The sequence below is a fragment of the Zalophus californianus genome, chromosome 8 (assembly GCF_009762305.2).
Source record: "Zalophus californianus isolate mZalCal1 chromosome 8, mZalCal1.pri.v2, whole genome shotgun sequence".
Taxonomy (NCBI): Eukaryota; Metazoa; Chordata; class Mammalia; order Carnivora; family Otariidae; genus Zalophus; species Zalophus californianus.
Window position 1 is genome coordinate 51935581 of NC_045602.1, and position 22641 is coordinate 51958221.

Sequence of the window (22641 nt, forward strand, 5' to 3'; positions counted from 1 at the left end):
GCCTCAAAGAGGATGGGTTAGAGATGCCCGGTGAGAAGGGGAGTTTCGAGTCCTTTGTTGCTCCAGAGAGAGAGAGAGAGACCCTCCCTTGTCTAAGCACCTCATTTGAGACATGGCGGGTTCAATATGGCCAGTGTTCAATAAAGATGGGCGAATGAATGAGTGAATGAATGAAATCAAGACACAGTTTCAAAAACATACCATCTACACGCCCAGTTTCTAAGTGATCCTGATTCCTCCCTCTACTGTGCACCTATCTTTCTTTTCCCACTTCTATCCCCACTGCCCGGTAAGGGCTTGAACTTTATTACCTCTCGGTATAGGTCTTAAAAAAAGTAGTAACTGTTGACAAACTATGGCCCTTTCCGTTTTCCAAAATTTCAGAGCACTATGGTATTCATCATGCTCGGTTTCATCCTCCTCGTCCTCCCAGCAGGGCTGAGATTTCTGTCCCTGTGCCGTGGGGCTAGGGTTAGTGCCGGAGCGGTGGCCGCAGACCCGGCCGCGCGCGCCAAGAGTCGGGTGGCGCGGGCGCGGCGGCCACGGGGCTCTCACCTCGGAAAGTCAGGCTGGCGACCGGGTCACTGCGCCGGTCCTTCTTCACACTGGGGAGGTTGCTGGCCCTCACCAGCAGGCAGCACAGCATGGTTCGGGCGCGCAGGGGCGCACAGGGGCGCGCGGGCAGGACGCGAGCGGGAGCGGGAGCAGAGGGCCCAGAAGCCAGCGAGCGAGCGCCCGGCTCCGCGGCGCCGGTGCCAGAGGGGAGCTGTCGCCTTCGCTGTGCTTCCGCGGAGAAGTCCCCGCGCCTGGCCGCGGCCGCGGGGAGGACACCGGACACCCGCTGGGCGGACCCTCCCCCCCCAACACCGACGGACCCCGCCCCGCCCCGCCCCGCCCTGCGGCTGGTGGGCAGGACCCGGCCGGGGTCAGAAGCGCGCGGGTTGGGGCGCCGGTCCCCCTCGGCGGCTCCCCGCCCGGGGCCGGGAACGGAAGCGCCGCTGACGTGGGGCGCACGGCTGGGCCAGGACGCGGCGACTCGGCGCCCGCCGCCCCGCTCGCCCGAGCCCCGAGCGCACCAGTGCGGACCTGGCGGGCGGCCGCGGCTCTGACCCCCGCTGCGCCCAGCCGGGTCCCGCACTCCCGGGGCGCTGCGACACTGGGGCGAAGGAGGAATGAGCGAAGGCCGGAGGAGGGGACATCCGGCCGCAGGAACGCGAGTGTCTGTCTGTGGCAAACGACTAGTTGGAGCAAGCGCTGGAGGAGCGTGCGGAGGGGCGATGCGACACGCTGCACCCTGAGCCCCATTACCTGCCCTCGGTGCTCAGGCGGCAGTTCTGGAAAGACTCCCGGGCCCGAGCCCTCGCGAACTCGCCTCTCAACTTCCCCAAGCAGTCTGGGGTCGTTGTCGTTCGTTGTCCGACAGAGACCGCGGAGGTCTCTGTCTAAAGGATACTGCGTTCCCTGGAGCACTCGGTCCCCTGCCACAATCCCGACAGCACTCTCCAGGCCCCGCACCCCCACAGGGGGAGGAATTGCGTTTAGCCTGGAGTGGAGACAGCCCCGAGCACGTTTTCCGTGTTCTGTCAGGCTCCTTTCCAGCTGATGGACTTCTGGACCACAGGAGCCTGGGCTTCTCCTCTCTATACCCCTACATCACCGGCACCTAGCACGGGGCAGGGCCCTGTCCCTTCTCCACCTCCGCACTAGTCCTTAGCCTAAACTCAACGATTAGTCATCATTCTGCTTTGTAACCTTTCGACTCGCTGTCCCCTCCCTTATTTAGAGGATCCAGCATTTTCATGCAGCTAAACCATGACCTGGTGAAACCCGACTCGGCCTACGCCACCCTAATGACTAGAGGTGTTGGAGAATCACACAGCTAACCTGTCCCCGACACTTGATCTTCATGACCCGTGACTCAGGTGGTCAGGTGGACCCTTCCTGCTGCCCAGCAAGCAATCTTTCCACAATCTCTTTAGAAACCACCGTTTCATACGTTTCTCTCCCCAAACCTACAACATGCTATTGCCATCCTTACTCTGTTTGCTTCCTATTTAATGAGTAGAGAACTGCCCCCGGTTCCCAGCCTCCTAACCCCCATCAGCATCTGCGCCCAAAATCCTTTGCCTTCTCTCCCATTTTTATGAATGAAGCATCTATACTCCTAAGACCAGCTGGCCATGTGGGCACTAGACCCTACCCTTCTCATTCCTTCAGTGACAAGTCTGAGGCTGTCTTCTCCCCAAACTTAAAGGCTATACTTTTTCTCGCTGGCTGGGGACCTCGGCCTCCTGACTCTCCCACTCTCTCTGGGTGACCCCACCTATCCTCATAATGAGGTGGACACTTGCTTCCTCTCCAACATTCAGACCTCCTTCTACCTGCTCCAAGTAGATCCTGCTCTATCAGAGCCCATCTCCTCACAATAGCTATTGCTAATGTCCTGAGTCTTCTCCAGGAGGGACGGGCTTATCCTCTTGAGAATAAGGAAGCGTGTGGATCCAGTTGCCCATGAGCTCTAGGATGGAGCAGATGCCAATGACAGCAGACCAGAGAGAAAAATGGGTCCAGGGTGACTGTGGAACTGTATGCTATATATGCTCAGAGCCCGCCATGTCTCTGGATCACGTCTCTGGATCATGCCGGGGCCCAGTACTCAATGGGAGTTCCTTCCCAAGGGGGCAAGTATTGGGAATGAAGATCACTTTAAGGCTGTTTATTATTAAAGTCTACTTGAGGCAAGACTTCACTTACCAGAAGCCTCAATCTTCCATGCTGATACCCCTGACTTCGGTAGCATCGGTGCACCCACAGCATCCAGATGCCTCCCCTGAGGCATTTCCTCTACTACCCTCTCCCGCCTGCGCCACGGCAGGGGCCTTCTAGCTGGTCACTTCTGGCCCATTATTGATCCTAAAACAAATATGATTAGGCTCAAAGGCCTCCCTTGTTCTTGGGATAGAGCCCAGACCCCTTACCTCCACCCGCTGGGAAAGACCACTCCACCCCTCGCTCGGAGTCCCCGCTTCAGTGGCTTCTCAGTTTGGGGAACATGCTGAGCTCTCTTCCAACTTGGGAGTTCTGCTGTCCCCTCTGCACACAAATGCCTTCCCCGCTCTCTTTCCAGAGCCACCCCATTCATCCTTGGGCCTCAGCTTACAGATCGCTACTCTGGGGAAGCCGTGTCTGACATCCTGGTCTAGATTGGGTCTAGACTGGGTCCATCTGGCAAACAATCGGACAGCCGCACTTTTCCTTCTTGGCACTCACAGCAATTGTAAGGAATCACTAGCTATAATCACCTGTTTGAGGTCTAGCTAGATGGCGGAGTCAATGAGGGGAGAGACCAAGGCTGTTTCAGTTGGCCAGGTGCTCCCTGTGCACATTAAGCGCCGGCCTGGGGAGCGGACCATGGACTTGGCTCCCCAGTGGCCCTTCGGTCCCATGATGAGGCTAAGCCGATGGTTCTCCAGGAGGGCAGTACTGCCCCCTGGGGGATTTCTGGATATGATGATTTGGGATTTTTTTTTTTTTTTTTTTGCTGTCACAGTGATTTCAGGCTGTGTCCCTTCCCCCCAGCCCCCCCAGCCCTGCCACCACCTCCTGCTCTGATCTGTCAGGGGCAGCACAGGAAATCTGTAGGGAGCATATCTAATATTTCCGGAGGAATATTCCAAGGGACTTGTACAAACATTTGGCTTGTGTCCAAGGAACAGGGGCTCCACACGTCTGCTCTGTAAACCAGAAAATCAGCAGCTGGTGGCCTGAGCCCGGGACACTTCCTGAGGCCTCTTTGCCATCCCCAATCTCCAGCCTCCCAGGCTGGCTTCCGTTCGCTTCTCCCTGATGAGATGGCTGACTGTTCCTTGGAGACGCCCTAGCGCAGCCAAGGCCTAAAGGGGGCTTCCTCCCAAGGGGACTTGTATCAGGAAAGCAGTTCTCATGGACAGTATGCTGGGACCTCAACTTGTCCCCCTCCTTTTGTGTTCTCCCCTTCTTCCACGGAAATTTTGCATCATTTTACCTGGACACAGGGCCAGCCAAACAGAAAGGCTACATTTCCCAGCCTCCCTCACAGCTAGATACGGTCATGAGACCAAGTTAGGGTTAGGGTTAGGGTTAGCTGGTGAGCCATCACCAACCATGTTGTCAAGGGGACCCCTGGGGATAGCAGAGCAATAAAACAGAAGGATCTGGGGTCCCGGACAGCCTTGTGGGTCAGAACCGTACGGGCCAGGACTCCCCACACATCAACCGTTAGGTGAGTGAGAGAGACTCTCGTGTTCACGGCATCTTTACTTAAGATGTGTTAACTGCAACAACATTTCAGGGCTGATAGAGGTAAGGGGGAGCGCTCTCCAATTTGCCCCATCACCCCATCGGTGTAGTCAGGGATAGGTGCTTACTGAGAATCCCAAGTGAGAGGAGACTGCCTGTCTGTTGTCCCAAGAGCCCAGGACTAAATTCTCCAAGACAGAATAAAACACTGTGCTTCAGATGCTGTCACTGGTGTCCCCTGGGGATGCATCCGGCCTAGAGACTTATTATCTTTGAGCAACACAATGTTTTATAACAAAATCATACCTTAATTCAATGTTAGGAGATTTCTCATGCGAATCTGGATGGATAGCTTCTCCTGAAAACTCCGAGTACCTGGCACATGGGCCCCAAATCTCTGCCTGACACTGATTATCTGGCCCCGGTGACCAGGGCATGCACACTCTCAGCTCACCCTACTCACCACCACTCACCCGACATGCGCGTGCTTTTCCCTCTGGCTCCCACTGGCCTGGGAGTGTTTGACCCCTGCCCTCTTCTGTCACCTATTAGGGATCCTACCTCCCTGCCCCCGTGGGAGAAGAGGTGCTTCTTACACGGCCTCTTCTCGCTGCTGGAGTTGGGCCAGCTGGCCTCCTCTAGCTCGGGTCTCTGTTTTTACCAAGGCCTGATGAGGGGGTGACCAGGAAGCAAACAAACCTTGCCTCTCTGTTCAATGACATCAACCTTGAGAGGAATGCTCTGCCTGTGAGTTTATAGGACTCCTTTAGGGGCACATGTGCCAAAGCCCCAAAACTTCCAAGAGTATGACTGGTCCAAGGCATCCTTGTGCCCCTTCCCCTCACATTCATTGAAGAGTCTGTGTTCCATGGGTATCCCAATCCAAAGCTGGGATCAAAGGGGCACGTGTGTGTCCACCAAGGGTGTAGAAAGCACAGGGAGTAGTGACTCTGGCTACGGCCATGATGGCGGGACTACCTGGGATGACCCATCTTGCAGTGGGAAGAATCAGGCGGCCCTGGGCTTCCATCCCAGCCCCCACTTTGGTAGCTGTGTGCCCTGAAGCATGTGACATGGCCTTCCAGCTCCGAAGGGGCTGCTCCAGGAGGGTCAGCCAGAGGAGACAAGACCAGGGTCCCTTGAGGCAGAGGAGATGGCCGCTCGCCACTGAGCCCATTGTGCCCAGTCTGGAAGGACCGTAGCTGGACAAACAACTGATGAGTGGAATGACCAGGTAAAAGAGGTAGTGATAGTCTACTTGGGTGTGTGAAGTGATTTCTTAGTACCTGTACAATACATATCAACTATAATAATAATTAGAATAAATATATGCATAATCATATATAATAACAATTATATATAATTGAGTGCCAAGCAGTATTCAAAGAGACGGGGCTCCAGGGTGTGAGCAGACCTGGGTTCAAATCCTGCCCCTCCATTTTACTGCTTGTCTCTTGAAAATCAAAGCTAAGACCCAAAGGAGATCGTGAAGTGGTTAAAGACGGGGCTCCGCAGCCAGATCACATGCACTTGATTCCCAACTCCATGACTTACAAGTGTATAACTTAACCTCTTTGTGCCACAGTTTTCTCGTCTATAAAGTGGGGGTGATAATAGTTGCTATCATATACGGTTACGAGGAGGGTTAAATGTCTACATACAAGTGCCTGGTACAAATTATAGCTGGAACTTGAAATAGCTCATGGTAAATGAGTTCTATGTAGAACAGTGCCTAGCACCTAGTAAGCTGGGTATCAGTTAAATATGTCTCTTTCAAAGGGTTGTTGTGGGGTTTTAAAGAAACAGCATCAGAAAATGGCACATTGTTTGTGCTTAATGAATGCCCATTCTCTCTTCTTGGGATGAATACACATTTTTAAAATCAGAATCCCCCATGTTTTGGTCATTTGTCTTATAGTGCACTCCCTGCAGCCTTGTATTCCCCCCCCCACTTTGACTCAGCCCCATGCTGGATACCCCAAACACTGCCCCCCACTCCCAGTTGCTGGCTCAGGTCCAGGTCGCCCTGGCTGTGGGAAGCACATGGTATGCTTTCCAAAGCACTTTCTTCTTCATGAGCCATGGGTGCTGAGAACAACAGAGGGCAGTGAAGAGGGAGGTGTGGTGAGGAGGGGAGGTACTTTGACCCCTGTGTGACCTTGGCCAGGCTCCTGCACTTCTCTGGGCCTATTTGCTCATCTCTCAGGGGGAATACTATCCCTGCCCTTTGGCCTCATAAAGCTGCTGTGAGCATGGAATGAATTTGTGCATGCACAGAGTGGGTGTCCTTATGGGATATTATATTCAGGCAGCCAAAGGATCACAACCTGATCACAACCACAAACCTAAGGGCCAGGGAAGGCCAGAGCCGGGCTCCCTGTGTAATCTTTCTGTGTAATCTCTTCTGTGTAATCATTCACCAATCTGGCCCTGGCTGAGAGAAGGAGGCTGAGCAGGCCTGAATGCTGTGGGGAGGCCAAATTTGGACATGGGTTAAGAGCTTGGCCAGTGCCGGAGGTGGAATGTGTCCAGGGCTGGGGAAGGGAGGGACTGCATTCCCCGTGACTGCCTGGCAGTGACAGCCACGACTGACTGGGAGTGGGGGGCTCCAGCCAGCCCCCTCTGGGGAGCACTCACAGGCAGCACAGACAACTACTTCCTTTCTCCCTGGGGAAGTGGGAGCCCACCCAGAGAAGTCAGGCTGCAGGCAAAGGGCAAAAGTGCGGACTGACATCAGGGAGATGGGGGCAGGGGCTGTCACACCAGCCACACTCCTGTGGGCAAAGCACTTGAGGGGTTAGAAAGTGCTTCCCCATACATTATTCATTCTTTCCTTTCTCCTGCTAGGGTTCAGAGCCTGGCCTGGGTAGAGGGACTTCATAGCATGAAGCAAATCTGTGGGTATTGGGTGGGGGGGTTGGGAGATGGGGGTTGTGATCAGGGAAGGAAAATCTGGTTCAGACTGAATGGGCACCAGAGGAGACAAGAGCCCTGAGAACACAGGCAGGGTTACACAGTGCCCTACCCTCCTTCAGGTTCTTTTATGCACTGGACAGGTCTAGAGGGTGCCATTCACAAAGCCCGCTCAGCCCTTGGGCTAGGGCATTTCGCCGGGGAAGGGGTGCTGGGGCAAGAGGCAAATATTCAAAGCACAGGGTTTTCCCCTCCCTCCCAGGTGACACGACCCTCCTTCCCCTCAGCCAGGGGGATATTCACAGTGGGAATGGCGCTCCCCAGAGTTGAGACGAGGAGCCCAGGGCCCTCCGTGAGGCTGCTGGCCTGGCCTGCCCAGTGCCGAGGATGTAGTGGAAGTGTGGAGGCCCCCCATTCATGCCTTTGTCTTCCCCCTGGAAACACCTGGATAAAGTTCATTTCCGGAGGCAACTGTGGGAAACTGGTCGAGAACAGGTCAAAGCAGAATGTTAGCAGGAAAGCCCAGCTGGCGTGTCACCTCCCACTCCCCCCTCTGTCTCTCCTCTTGGCTCAGGCTGTTTCCCAGGCCACAGGGCCCCGAGAAACCCCAAATTTCACATCCAGGAGTGTGTGTGCCTATGTCCCTGGTAGAACACATCTGTGTGTGCTATTGTGGACACATGCCTTGGTTCTCTGAACCTCTACCCCTTGAAACACCGGGGATGTCACATGCGCTTCTGGGTGGATATGTGTCTGGGAGTACATGTGCACATGGGCGGCTGGGAACAGGAAGATCCAAGAGCTCGAAAACACAGCTCTGCTGAATGGCCAGGGACCAGTCATTGCTACGATTTCTGGGGGCCTGCCATGAAGCCAGGTCTTTGAAGAGAAGGAAAGTGACAAGTCATGGAGACAAAGAGCAAAACCACTGGGCTGGTGGGGAGTGGACTCTCATACTCTGGTCCTTCTCCCCCAGTATGGCTCCAAACCCAAAGACCCAGCTGGGTAGACCACAGCTGTGACTTGGCCCTGCGGGGGTTCCAGGTAAATAGACCGGTGCTGGCCCTCACCTCCTGGAGCAAAAGTCCACTCATGACCATAGGAAAACTGTACTGTGGGAGGTCCCAATCGGATAGGGGAGCAGGCTCCTTTGTTCGAGGATGATGAAGATAGCACTTCCCAGATACCACTCCCCTACAAGTTCCCTCTGGTGGGGAGGGGAGGGGAGAGGAGAGGGGGAACGTTCCTGGAGGTTGGTGCTGGTGTCAGCTGTGCCAGCTACTAAATTTCTTCCATCCTGTGCCCAAAGCAGGAGTAGGACCTCGGCGCCTCTGCCCCCAGTGGCGGGGGCCTGCCAACCCAGCGTGTGATAGAGAGCTGGGGCCTAGGAGAGCCGCCAGGCCCAGGCCCGGGGAGAGAGCTGGGCTATACATAGGCCTGAGACCCAGCCCTCCGGGATGCCTGCAGTACAGTGTGGAAAGACCTCTTTTAAGAGGTCCAGAAGAGTGAGAGGAGAGATGCTGGCCCCGGCCTCCCCGCCCATAGCTCCAACCTGGACTCAGCTTCCAGGCCCCAGAGCAGTGCAGTTCAGCCACCTCTCTCCTTGCCTGTTTCCCTCTGGGTCGTCCCTTTCCGAGTATGCGGGTCTCTGCGACACCCAAAGTCAGTCTGGCCCGGGTCGTGGAGTCTCTTCTCTCCCACCCCGGAGCTCTGTGTGTGGAGGTCCAGGAGTCCCCTTCTCCGACCCGCACCCTCCCCGCCCTGCGGAGATGCCGGCCCCTCCTACCTGCAAACACCGCAGAGCAGTAGGCATCGCTGATGTCGGTGTCCGGGGTGTGGACATTCTCGGCATAGAGGATGAAGACCCTCAGCATGACTGGCACGAGTTAGGGCCCCGTGCGCCCAGGGCGCGCGGAGAGGGCTAGGGAAGGTCGGGGAGGAGCGAGTCTCCTCAATGGAGAAGGCTGGACGAGGGAAGCCGGCTGGGATCACTGGCTCCTGGCTCAGATCTTCTGCTGTTGAAGAGAAACAGGCCAGCCCCGGGCTGCTCCAGTGGGCTGCACTCGGTCCCCGCCCCAGCCGCGTTTACCCAGCGTGTCAGCAGGCGCTCAGAACACAGGGGCTTCTGCTCATCTTCCACCCCCGCCGCCCTACCCGGGCTCGGCTGAGCTGTAATTCAATGCTCCGGCCGCAGACTCTCCCAATGACAAGGCGTTTTGCACCTGGCCGGCGAACGCCGGACCGGGCGGCGGCCGCGATGGCGGGGGGTTGGCCCAGGGCTCCGGACGCCCAGCGCAGTCCAGATCTCGCTCCCGACAGGAGAAAGGCTCAGTCCCTCCCCCGACCTTCCACCCACCCCGGCCGCGTGCCTCGCCAAGCCGGTCACCTCCTCCCGCCGCGAGGATTCGAGCACTCTCGGTCGGAGTCAGGCGTCTGCCGGCTGCTCTGAGGACCAGGTGGGGGGCGGGCGCACGGACCGCGCTTTCCCGAGAAGCCCGGAGCTAAGGAATCTCATTGACCGGCCTCGTCTGGCTGCCTTAAAAACTCTGTCCCCCTTTTTTCTGCTGTAAAAGCAGTACCTGTTACTTTTAACACAAAAAGCATAAAGGAAAGAAATCTCAGTCTGAAAAAAAATAGTATTAACATTTGGATATTTACCAATCCAGGCTTTTTCCTCTGAGTGTGTGTCTGTGTGTGTAAATTACACTATTTATCACATTTCTGAGATCAAAGTATATGCAGTTCTGAGTCCTGCGTTTTTATGTAATATTTTCTTGCATCATTATAAATTTTTCAATAACTACATCATTTTGTATCATATGAATGTACTAGACTTACCAAGCTTTTTCCCATTATTAAACATCACTATTATAATAGTGAGACATACTTTTTTATATAAAAACTGGGATATAGGCCCATCTTGGGCCCCTTCTGCTAGTTCCTTAGGTTGGATTCTCAGCCTTGGAATGATAAAGTTGCAGGACATGCCTTTTTTTAGGTCCTAGTACCTATTGCTAAATTGCTTTCTGGGAGCTGTATAGATCCACACTCCCAGAAGTTGGGTGACTCACCTTCTAAAGAGGGCAACTTGGATGGGTGTGCAGTCATCAGCCAAACTTCTTCCCCAGCAACGCATGGAGGTAGCACACACACCCACGGCCAGAATAGGAAGCTATTTTGTCCCATAGCCCAAACTAGGTGGGAACAAGACTCCCAGTTGTTCATTTAACAGGCATGTATCAAGTCCTACAACATGCCAATACTGTCCTGGGTGATGGGGACACAATGATGAGCAGAAGTGGCTTGGTTCCTGTTATGGGCTGAATTGTGTCCCATCCCCCCAAATCCGTAAGTTGAAAACCCATACGTTAATCCATATGACCTAACCCCCCAGTTAGGAATGTGACTGTATTTGGAGTTAGGGCCTTTACAGAGGTGATTAAGTTAAAACAAGACTGTGGGTGGGTTCTAGGGGCGCCTGGGTGGCTCAGTTGGTTAAGTGACTGCCTTCGGCTCAGGTCATGATCCTGAAGTCCCGGGATCGAGTCCCGCATTGGGCTCCCTGTTCAGCAGGGAGTCTGCTTCTCCCTCTGACCCTCCCCCCTCATGCTCTCTCTCTCTCTCTCATTCTCTCTCTCAAATAAATAAAATCTTAAAAAAAAATAAAACAAGACTGTGGGTGAGTTCTAATCCAATCTGACAAGAGGAAATCTGGACGCAGAGACACCAGGGATGTATGCACACAGAGGAGAGACCACACGAGCACCCGGTGAGAAGGTGGCCCTCTGAAAGCCAAGGAGAAAGGCCTCAGAAGAAACCAAATTTGCCAATCAATAACTTGATCTTGGATTTCTAGCCTCTAGAACTGTGAGAAAATAAATTTCTATTAAGACACCCAGTCTGAGACACTTGGGACACTTGGGTGGCTCAGTAGGTTAAGCGTCTGCCTTCTGCTCAGGTCATGATCCCAGGGTCCTGGGATTGAGCCCCGCATCGGGCTCCCTGGGAGCCTACTTCTCCCTCTCTCTCTTCAAAGAGTTTCTTTCCGCCGTAGTGGAGGCAACTGACACTTATGAAATAATCAAGCCAATCATACACTACTACAAATCTGTTAGTGCAAAATAGGACAGAAAATGGGGCCCTCATGTAATCCTAGGGACAATGAGAGCTATCTGGGATGAGATCTGAAGGCCAATTAGGAGTTCACTGGACAAGACTGAGGTCAGGGAAGAGGAAAAGGGTGTTCTAGAGAGCAGTAAGGGATGCTCTTGGTCAAGGCCCTGGGGAGGGGGCAAGAGGGTGGGGAGAAAGATTACTGCGACTGGAGAGCAGGGGGTGGGGGGTGGGGAGGCATGGAGAAGGTGAGGCTGAGAGAACCACACAGGGCCTGCGGAAGTCCAGAGGAATGATAGGATCTGATTTACTTTTCAAAAGCACCCTCTGATTGTTTTTTTGGAGAACAAAGTGCAAGGGGCCAGACTGAAGGCAAAGAGATCAGTTAGAAGCTTCAGCAGAGGGTCAAGGTGAGAGATGATGGTGACTTGGCCCAAGGTGGAGAAAGTGGGGTTGGAAAGAATTAAAGCGAAGCTGGGAGGAAGTAGGAGGAAGTAAAGCAAGTGGAGTAGATCAGATTTCTTGCTGCTAACCTTGGCCGTTATATGTTGCTGGAGAAAAAAAACCTTGGCTTGGATGAAGTAATTGACTCGTTCATTCATTCCTTTAACCAACATTTATTTATAGGGTGCCTTGCATGTGGCAGGAATTTGCCAGATTCAGGTTTTAGAGAAGGGTACTAAGTAGGGAATAAAATTTAATTTCATTGGGAAGAAGGGCAAGAGGCCCTGTTGATATAGGGAAAGCCCAAATTAGGATCTATTTTTAAAGAAGTACAGTTTGGCTCTATTCAGATGTAGAAAGTAACATGAAGCTGCTCTAAGGCAGAGCTAAAATTGGATCTCAGAAGCACCTAGCTGCTTGCAAATATGGTGTGACTAAAGTGATTTGACCAGAACCAGTTTTCTTTATGGGTTAAACATCTCCCTTGCAACTTCTCTACATTATTTATTCATGCAGCAGGTTCTCTTCAAACTTTTTAAGTAAACTCTCCCCCCAGCGTGGGGCTCAAACTCGTGACCCTGAGATCAAGACTTGAATGCTTTACTGACTGAGCCAGCCAGCCACCCCTCTCTTCAAACTTGTCATGTACAGGCCAGTCTGTACAGAAAGAAATTCCTAGTAAGAACGCACCTCAACTTTATTTTTCAATGTGTAGGACATGTTTGCGGTATCTTCTGTATTTCAAAGAGCCACATTCTTTGAGACCATCCCCTGGCAAAGAGAAAGACACCTGATTCAACGCTGAACTGATCGGATGATCTCTTCCCAAGAATTTGTAATTGAGACTGAGAGATGCTAGCCTCTATGTGCGGCTGGAATCAAGCTGAATAAAACTGGAGTCTCAGAAGAAGCCACATGCATGGAAAAGTGGAGAAAAATCTGCAGCTGGGAAAAAAAGACAGAGCTTGAACTTGGACTTCTGGCCCCTAGAACTATGAAAGAATAAATTTGCTGTTGAAACCACCACAGTTGTGACAACTGGTAAGAGCAGCAGCCACCGGACATGAGTACGTGGAGCTTCTGACAAGGCAATCCAATCATTGTTGAAAAGGACAGGCATTCAGAGCACTTCCACTGCTTATTGTTTTGGGGCAAATAAAGGAAGGTCAATCCCCCACCCTCCTTGAGAAACCAAGGAGCAAGTTTGATATTCTTTCCCAGTAGAAAATGGAACGAAAAAAAGCAGATTTTTAACCAAAGAGGTAATTTGGAAAATGTACATGATTTCTATGTTCTCTGCCACTCAGATCTTTGCAAAGCTCCCTGAGAACCACAGACCCTGGTCACACTCTGGTCATTTTATCTGAGAAGAAAAACTCATGGTAGTTTCAGAGCGTTTCAATCTCCCATGAGAGGGACCTTCCTGAGAATCTCCCATAATAAACACTTAGTAAACACTCGATAAATAGAAACTATTATTATCCATTCAGGCGTGGGTGCTGGTCTAGCCTGAAAGGAGTGTATTCAGAAAGAATGGTAGGGTTCATCTGGTCTGAAATTCCCCCTGAAAGCTCTCCCCTCGGGCAGGGAGTAGAAAGCAGCTTGTCTGCTGAAGTGTACAGAACACAGCTCTGGGACTGCGTGAGTAGGTCCATCTGTGTGCACAGCCCTCCTTTTGAATTTACTTCAGAGGGTGAGGAGTCTCTAGACTGGATGAAAGAAAGCCTACACACACACACACACATACACACACACACACACACACACACACACACACACACACACACACACACACACACTGGGATAGAGGGAGGGAGGGAAAGGGTGAGGGAAGGAGAGACAGAGAGAGCTTCTGAGGAAGCGGTTGTGGGATGGAATAGGAATTAAACTTTTTCTAGAGTGAGGTTATCTCCTCTTGTGGAAGAGGCCACAACATCCCAGGATGCACCAGCCTCAGCAAATGTGAAGAAACTTGTTCCAGGCCCCAGCAGGGGGAAGAGTCAGGTGCTGGTGATGGCTGGTTCCCTGCTAAGGTGCAGAATGAGGGCACACGCAGAGCTGATGCAGATGAGGGGGAGCAAGTGCGAAGGGCCCGTGCTGTGTGTCTCAGGGCAGAGATTAGCCATTTCTGAAGCTCCACGACAAAGAATTCCTATTCATTCATGGAGAGATGCACCACAAGGCCTAAAGAACACTCCTAGGAGTTAAGAGGGCAACAAACTGGTTGCATTCTCAGTGTTTCTTCCTTGGCTGAAGGTTGGGACTTTGGGGAAAGAAAGGACACCAAGAGAAGTGAGTATCTGACTTGTCGCTGTTTCAAGTGTGGTCACTCTGAAGGTCTCCCGTATCAGAATCTTCTTGTAAAAAATGGAGACACCTGGGTCCCTCTGTACTCCTAGATCTATTGCGTCAAAAGCTCTGCAAATGGCCAAGGATTTGGGCTTTTAAAAGCTCTCCACTTACTCTTTTGCAGACCAAAGCCCTGGAACCACTGACCTGGGTAGGATCAAAGAAAAGGCTTTGGCTCTTTGGATCATAACCTAAAATGCCAGAAGAATGCCCTCTCGAATCCAGATTTTCACAAGCACTGAGAAGCCTATGTTTGGAGATTGGCTTTAAGTGGAAAAAGAGAGCATTGGGAAGAGGAGGTAGGTGAGGGAGATAATATGCAGCTAAAAACTGCAAAACCAGGAGGACAAGAAAAAGAACAATGGCAGCAGAGTCAAAGGATGACTCTGGGGTCAGACTACCTGGACTCAAATATTAGCTCTCCTTACTAACTGATGCTCTTAGGCAAGTTACCTTACTTTCCTGAACCTTGGTTTCTTTATCTATAACATGGGAACGCTAATATCTGCCTCATGGGATAAGTGCTTGTGATGGTTAATTTTATGTGTCAGCTTGACTGGGCTGAGGGATGCCGGGATAGCTGGTAAACCATTATTTCTGGTTGTGTCTGTTGAGGCTGTTCCCGTAAGACATTAGCATTTGAATCAGTACACTGAGAAAAGATCGTCCCCACAAATGTGGGGGGACATCATCCAATCCAGTAAGGGCCTGAATAGACTGAATAGAAGAAAGGCAAAGGAAGGGCTCTCTACCTGAGCTGGGACATCCACCTTTTTCTGTCCTCAGACATCGGCTGGCCCTCCTGGTCTCCCACCTTTGACTTGGTCTGGGACTTACACCATTGGCTCCCCTAGTTCTCAGGCCTTTGGGTTGGGACCCATACTACACCACCGGCTTTTCTGGGCCTCCAGCTTATAGACAGCATATCATGGGACTTCTCAGCCACCAAAACCACAGGAGCCAATCCTTCATAATAAATTTCTTTATATATTAATATACAAAATCTCTTTATATATATTATTGGCTCTGTTTCTCTGGAGAATTCTAATACAGTGCTTTGCATTGCCTGGTGCATAGTGAACATTCAATAAATGTTAGCTCTTATTATTATTGGAATGTGTAACTAGTATTTCATAAGATTAAAACTTTAGAAATGTGGGGCGCCTGGCTGGCTCAGTTGATAGAGCACTTGGCTCTTGAGGCCAGGGTTGTAAGTTTGAGTCCTACATTGGGCGTAGAGATTACTTAAAGATAAGATCTTAAAAAAAAACTTTGGAAATGAAGTCAATATTTATGGCCTCAGACATCTATAAAAATGTAAGCTCTCTTAGTCCATTTGGGCTGCTATAACAAAATACCATAGACTGGATGGTTTATAAACAACAGAAACGTATTTCTCACAATGCTGGAGGCCAGAAGTAGAGAGCAGGGTGCCAGCATGGTCAGGGGAGGACTCTTTTCCAGGTTGCAGACTTCTCATTGTATCTTCACATAGAGGCAGAGGGCTAGGCATCTCCCTGGGGCCTCTTTTTAGGCATTAATCCCATTCATGAGGGTTTCACATGCATGATTTAAGCACTTCCCAAAGGCCCCTCCTACCAATCCCTAACCTTTAAGGGTTAGGATTTCAACATATGAATTTGGGGGGCACAAACATTCAGACCACAGCAGAAGCATTTGAGGTCTTAACAGTAGAGGTACTTACATAAACCCAACAAAGGCATGTAAGATACTCTTAGTTCAAAGAAGCCTAAATACCAGAAGGCGAGAGAGAGTCCTGCAGATCAAGAAGATGTACCCCTGCATGGAAATCCTCACCAACATTCATGCAAGAAAGGCTCTAGGTGAGGATTAAAGGAGAGGGGAGAACATGATTAATAGAGATGATGATTCTAGTGCAAGGACAAGCTGAGGTGCTAAGGGAGAGACTTCCACTCTCCGAATATTTGGGGAAGTTACACTAACTCAGATACGCATCTGGTAATGTCTTATTTTAGGGACAATTCCATCTCTCAGGAGATGAACTGAGAAAGAAGGGACCCCAAAATTCATATGCAACCCCAGAATCTAATTTTTAAAACTATTGATTTTGAAATAGTTACAGATCCACAGGAAGTTGCAAAGAATGTATAGGGAAGTCCTGTACACCCTTCCCTTAATTCCCCCATGTTAGTATTTTAAACAACTATAAAACTATATCAAAATCAACAAATAGCATTGGTATAACCTATAAAGCTTTTAAAGTTTCACCAGTGATCTGTACCTTCATTTATGAATGTATACACACTATGTAATGTTGTTGTGTAGCCTTGCTTAACCAACACCGTGATCAAGATACTCAGCCATGCTATCACAAGACTCCTTCCTGTTAACCCGTTTATACCTACACCCATCCTCTCTCCCATTCTCAATCCCTGTCAATAACTAATTGGTTCTCCATCTTTGTAACTGTTATTTCATGACTGTTACATAAATGGAATCATGCGGCACGCATATCTTTTTGATAGGCTTTTTTTTTTGCTTAGCATAATTTCTTCAAGTTTCATCTAAATTATTGTGTGAATTAGTAGTTTCTTTTTTATTGCTGAGTAGTATTTCATAGTATGTATGTACCACAGTTTGTTTAACCATTCACCCATTGAAGGATATTTGGATAGTTTCCAGTTTGGGACTACTATAAATAAAGCTGCTATGAATATTCATGTACAATTCTTGTTTAAAAATCAGTCTTCATTTCTCTGGGATAAATGTCCGAGTGCAAGTGTCGGGTCATAGGGTTAAGTCCATTTTTACTTTTGAAAGAATCTGTCAACCAGTTTCCTAAAGTGGTTGTGCCATTTTACATTCCCATCAGCAACATTTGAGTAACTCAGTTTCTCTGCACCCTTGTCAGCATTTGGTGTTATCACTATTTTTCATTTTATCCATTCTGATAGTTGTGTAATGATATCTCATTGTGATTTTAATTTGCATTTCTCCAACAGCTAATGATGTTAAACATCTTTTCATGTGTTTGTGATCTGTATGTCCTCTTTAAAGAAATGTTTTAGGTCTTCTGCCGATTTTCTAATTGGATTTTTTAAAAATTTTTGAGACTTCTTTATGCATTCTAGGAATAAGGCCTTTGTTGGGTAGGTGATTTGTAAATATATTCTGCCAGTCTATAATTTGTCCTTCCATCCTTTTAACTAGGTCTTTTGCAGAACAAGTTTTCACTTTGATGAAATGCATTTAATCCATTTTTTCCTCTTGTGGATTGTGCTTTTGGTGTCAAGTCCAAGAAGTTTTGCCAAGTGCTAGATTTTTAAGATTGTTCCTGATGCTCTTTTCTAAAAGTTTTATAATTTTACGTTTTACATAAGTTTTACATTTAAATCCATGATCCCTTTTGAGTTTTTAATATGTGTAAAGTTTAGCTTGAGGTTCATTTTTTCTGATGAATGTTCTGCTGATGGTGCTCCAGTACCATTTATTGAAAAGGTTACTCCTATTGAATTGCCTTTGCTTCTTTGTAAATAATTAATTGGGTATATTTGTGTGGATCTATTTTCAGGTTTGTTCCATTCATCTATGTCTCCTCCTGCTAATATCACATTTTCTTGATTACTATACCTATATAGTAAGCCCTAACATTGGAAACTGACTCCTCTGACTTTATTCTTCTTTTTCAAAGTTGTTTTCACTAGTCTAGGGCTTTTTCCTTCCCATATAAACTTTAGAATAAGCTTGTCTATGTCTACAAAAATACTGCTGAAATTTTGATAGGATTGCATAAAACCTATAGAACAATTTAGTGGAGAATTAACATCTTTACAATGTTGAATTTTTCAGTCTATGAACATAATAAATCTCTCCACTTATTTAGGTCTCCCTTAATTTCTTTCATCAATATTTTTTAATTTTCATTACCTAAATCCTATACATGTATTTGTACATTTATACCTGATATTCTTTGGAGCAATTGTAAATGGTATTGCATTTTTATAATTTTGGGGTTTTGTTTGTTGTCAGTATACAGAAAGTACAATTAACTTTTATGTTGATCTTATATCTTACTGAGCTCATTTGTTAGTTCTAGGAGTTCTGTTATAGATTCCTTGGAGTTTTCTATGTAGACAATTATGTCATCTCCAAATAAGTTTTATTTCTACTTTCCAATTGTGTGCCTTCTTTTCCTCTCGGGTGCTAGAACATGAAGTACTATGTTGAATAGTAGCGGTGAGAATGGACATCCTTTTATTGTTCCCAATCTCAGAGGGAAAGCATTTGGTCTTTCAACATATATACTAGCTATAGTTTTTTTTGTTTTGTTTTGTTTTTTGTAAATCCTCTTTATGAGATTGAGGAAGTTCCCCTCTATTTTTGGTGTACTTAAAGTTTTTACCATCATTAGGTGTTGAATCAATTGATATCATACAGTTTTTTCCTTCTTTAGCCTGATATGGTGGATTACACTGATTAAATTTCCAATATTGAACCAGCCTTGCACATCTGGAATAAATTATTCATAAAATGAGTTGTGAAGTATTCTTTTATTTTCCGGAAGAGACTGTTTTGTTACAAATTCCATATTAGGATTATTCAGGTTCTCTACTTCATCTTGGCTTAGTTTTAATTGTTTGTGATTTTCAAGAAATTTGTCCATTTTTTCAAAGTTGTCAAACTTGAGCACAGTTGTTCATAGTATTCCTTTAATAGCTACAGGATCTGTTGTGATAGCTGCATTCCTGATATTAGTAGTTTTGTGTCTTCTTTTTGTTAATCTTGCTAGAGGTTTATCAATGTTTTGTTTTTAATTATGTATAATTTCCCCCTCATTTTACTCTTTTCAATTTCATTGATTTTTGCTCTTTATCATTTCTTTTTAATTGCTTTGGGCTTATTTTACTTTTTTGTTTCCTGAGCTATGAACTTATTTTATTTCTTTATAATGTAAGCACCTAGTGCTATAAATTTTCCTCAGTACTTTATTAGCTGTATCTCAAAGATTTTAATGTTTTCATTTTCATTCATTTCTATATATATGAGACTTCTTTTACTCATGGATTATTTGTAAGTGTGCTGTTTACTTTCCAAATGTTTGGTGATTTTCCTATTGTCATTCTGTTGATTTCCAGCTTGATTCCATTATGCCCAGAAAACATGTTCTGTATGATCGCAATTCTTTTAAATGTGTCAATATTTGTTATTAAATAGCCCAGATTGTGGTCTATAGTCATGTATGTTCCATGTGTAAAACTTGATAAGAACGTATATTCTATTGCTTGCTATTCTATAAATGTCAGTCTGATCCTAGATTTGATTATGTTGTTCAGTTCTTCTATATCCTTGCTGATTTTCTCTAGCAGCTCTATCAACCAGTTCGTGAGAGTGGGGATTTGAAGTCCCCACCTATAACTGGATTTGTCTATTTCTCCTTTTAGCTCTATCAGATTTTGCTTCATGTATTTTGAAGCTTTCTGGTTTGATGCATACACCTTTAAGACTGCTTTATCTTCTTGGTGGATTGATCCCTTTATCATCATGTATTGTCCCTTATTGTCTCTAGTAACATACTTTGCTTTGAAGTTTATCAGATATTAATATAGTCAGTCCCCACCCCCTTTTTAAATTAGTGTTAGCCCAGTTTCAAAGGTCAGTTTCCTAGAGACACTCACAGTACCAATTACTCTAACAGTCTGGGTCCCAATAAGAAATAGATAGCACACTGATAGGTAAATTGAGGAATACTTAATTTTAATAAAGGGACTACTTATAAAGGTGTGGGCAGACTATAGGAGAATGACAACCAGTGGTTCAGCACACAAGGACTAGAAACAGTAGTTATTAGTTTCTGGAACCCAGAAGGAGAGTCTTATAAAGAAATGCAACCTTGATATAAACACTGATCTTTGGTTGAGGATCAAAGCCAGAGTGAGGTGATTCTGCAGGGAACCAGGAGAAACCTTGACCTCACTTCCTCTGCTCCATATACTGCTCTGGCTCAATTGTTCAAATCCAATGAGAAGTGATGGGGTCCACATGGGTTAGCCTCCTGGGGCAGAGAGCAGGATGGAAAAGGGTGGAAAGTGAATCTGGTGGGACAAACAAAATATCTGAGTTTCTAACCAGAAGGACCCTGAGCTCTTAACTTTTCTCTTGGATTACCTCTAGGTTTTTAAGACCTGAATTTTAGGGAGAGAACTTTAATAACTAAAATTATCTAAAAATGGAACTGGCCACAGAAGAAACCCCCAAGACCTGGAACTACTCCCTTCAGTGGACAGCCAGTGGTGGGAATGTCATGGAGAATCTTCAAACATTTAAGGACTGGCCTCGGTAACCTCTGAAGTTCCCCCCAGCACCAAGGTTCTACTGCTGAGAAAACTGCAACAAAACAGACTAAAATGCATGGAAACCCTAGTCAGTGTGGAGGTCCTAAGCAATCAGGTGGGAGTGCAGAGGAAGCAGATTAGCAATATCCCTGCAGCAAGACACAGGCATTCTGTGTGAGGATGTTTGGAGCATGGTTGGGAAGATTAACAAGGGCAGGAGCCTATCAGACATTGGCCACAAATGAATAAGAAAAGCAGCAATATCACATTATACATAAACTGGAAATTAACCTGTTCTGTTCCATCAGCACTGAAGTGGATGGCAGCATCTGTAAGTGTGACTTTACTAAACGGGATTTCATCTCAAAAACTTCTGCAAATTTTGACAATGGAATAAAGTTCAAAGTTCAAACTCCCTAACTCAACATCCAAAGCTGTATGAGTTCAAGAAAAACCCTGATGAAACTGACTTAAAAACATTAAGGAGAGGTGCCTGGATGGCTCAATCAGTTAAGCATCTGCCTTTGGCTCAAGTCATGGTCCTGGGGTCCTGGGATCAAGTCCCGCATAAAGGCTCCCTGCTTAGTGAGGAGTCTGCTTCTCCCTCTCCCTCTGCCCCCCCATCCCCACTCATGTTCTCTCTCAAATAAATAAAATCTTAAAAAAAAAATTAAGGAAAAGGCTTTTCCTTGAGTTAACATGGCTGCGGCTGGCAAGCAGCTGGGACTCCAATGAGAAAAGGAGGCAAGGTTTTTCCGAGGCTTTGCCAACGATCCCTCAGTGATGGCGCTCCAGTCGGGGTTCTGGGAGTGGCTGTCAGTTTGCAGGAACCCCGGGGGGTGGGGTCGCAGCACTCTCAACCAGTTCCAAGCCAGCTGTGAAGCCTTAAGTGAACCCTGTGGGAAATGCACCCCAGAGCTCACCAACCAGAACCCCCGCAATCTGGGGGCTCAGGTGTGGTCAGGAAAGAGCAGAGTTGGGGGCGAGCGTGGCCCTGCCGTGAGTTGTGGCACAGGTTGTGAGTTAGGAGGACTCAGCATCATGTAGAAGCCTTTGCTGAGCATTGCAGTGGCCAGGTTGTGGTTTCAGCATCCACTCAGGAATGGGCTATTAAAAAGCACCTTTACAGCACCAAAAATGTGGTGGTGGCCCGTAAGACTATAGGACGGGTGCTGGCTGAGCGATGCTTTGAGGCAGGAATCAACATCATGGTCTACCAATCCACTCCTTGGGAGGCAGCCTCAGCCCCTATGACACGACTGCAGAGTGCCATGACAGAAGGTGGCTTAGTGCTGCAGGAGCCTCAGAGTATCTTATGAATGAAACAGGAGCATTGTTCCAAACATGTGAATATAAAGCCGTGAGCTGTTGTTCTGTCCTTCAGAAGAGAGCTTCTGCAAGAACAGCCAGCTTGGAAGTTTTGTACAATCATGTAACAGTGGAATGTTATTACTAGTTAAGGTCATCCCCACTTCCCCTTGTGTGTATGCTGGTGGGGCGGTGGCTTAATCAAGGGCTAAATTCTTGCCCTCTCTTGGACAGGAGAGAAGTACCTGAGAAAAGCTGTTGTTGCCAGTTATAATTAACTTTTGAAGGACAAGTAAATGTTGTTTATAAGTTAAAGAATAAACATATTATGAGCACTTTCTGGTTACATGAAATCTTCGCCTTTGAGCCCTCTCTGGCAAGAGTACACGTAGGTTTGTGCAAACTACTTGCTACCATGTCCAGCTCATAGTGCTTGATCTCAATAAATGATAGCTGCTCCTGCTCAAAAAAAAAAAAGAAAGCAGATCAGCTCTCAGGTCGGAAATCTCAAGGCAGGGTGGCTTCTATGTTGGTAGATCCAGTACTGTTAAGGATGTCATCCGGGGCCCAGGTATATACTGTCTCTCCACTTTACTGGCTGCAGCATGTATCTCTTCCAAAGCCTGTAGACCCATATGGTTCAAGGATGGCAGCCAGTACTCAAGGCTACCGAAAATTAGTAATATGGCTGCTGCTGGGTTTCTACAAAGGAGGCCCCTCAAAGGGGGGGAGGCCCCCCAAAGTTTTCTTGGGCAAACTTCTCATTGGCCTCACTGGCTCAAACTGGAAAATCACCTTGGCAAGGTAGATGGGATTACTCTTGAACTAGGAAAACCTGGCTGGGTGGCACTAAATTAAGACCCAACAGCTGAGAGCAAAAAATGGGGCCATTTCTGTAAGTGTGGAGTAACTGTACCTCAGT

At 47.9% G+C, this 22641-nt stretch overlaps 1 protein-coding gene and 1 pseudogene across 18 annotated transcripts in view; one reads left to right on the forward strand and one right to left on the reverse strand.

Annotated features, from left to right (window-relative positions):
- DYSF (dysferlin) overlaps positions 1–9488 on the reverse strand; it is a 206020-nt gene extending 196532 nt beyond the window's left edge. For 8 of the 18 annotated variants that reach the window (XM_027621377.2, XM_027621373.2, XM_027621375.2 and 5 more), the window contains exon 1: positions 556–646. In XM_027621377.2, the coding sequence (XP_027477178.2) occupies positions 556–646 (91 nt within the window). Of the gene's footprint in view, positions 1–555; positions 826–8977; positions 9207–9280 lie in introns of those variants that run through there. The other 10 variants (XM_027621378.2, XM_027621374.2, XM_027621376.2 and 7 more) reach the window with 3 other exon arrangements.
- Positions 9489–21194: 11706 nt separating this feature from the next.
- LOC113938421 lies at positions 21195–21730 on the forward strand (annotated as a pseudogene).
- Positions 21731–22641: the final 911 nt, after the last annotated feature.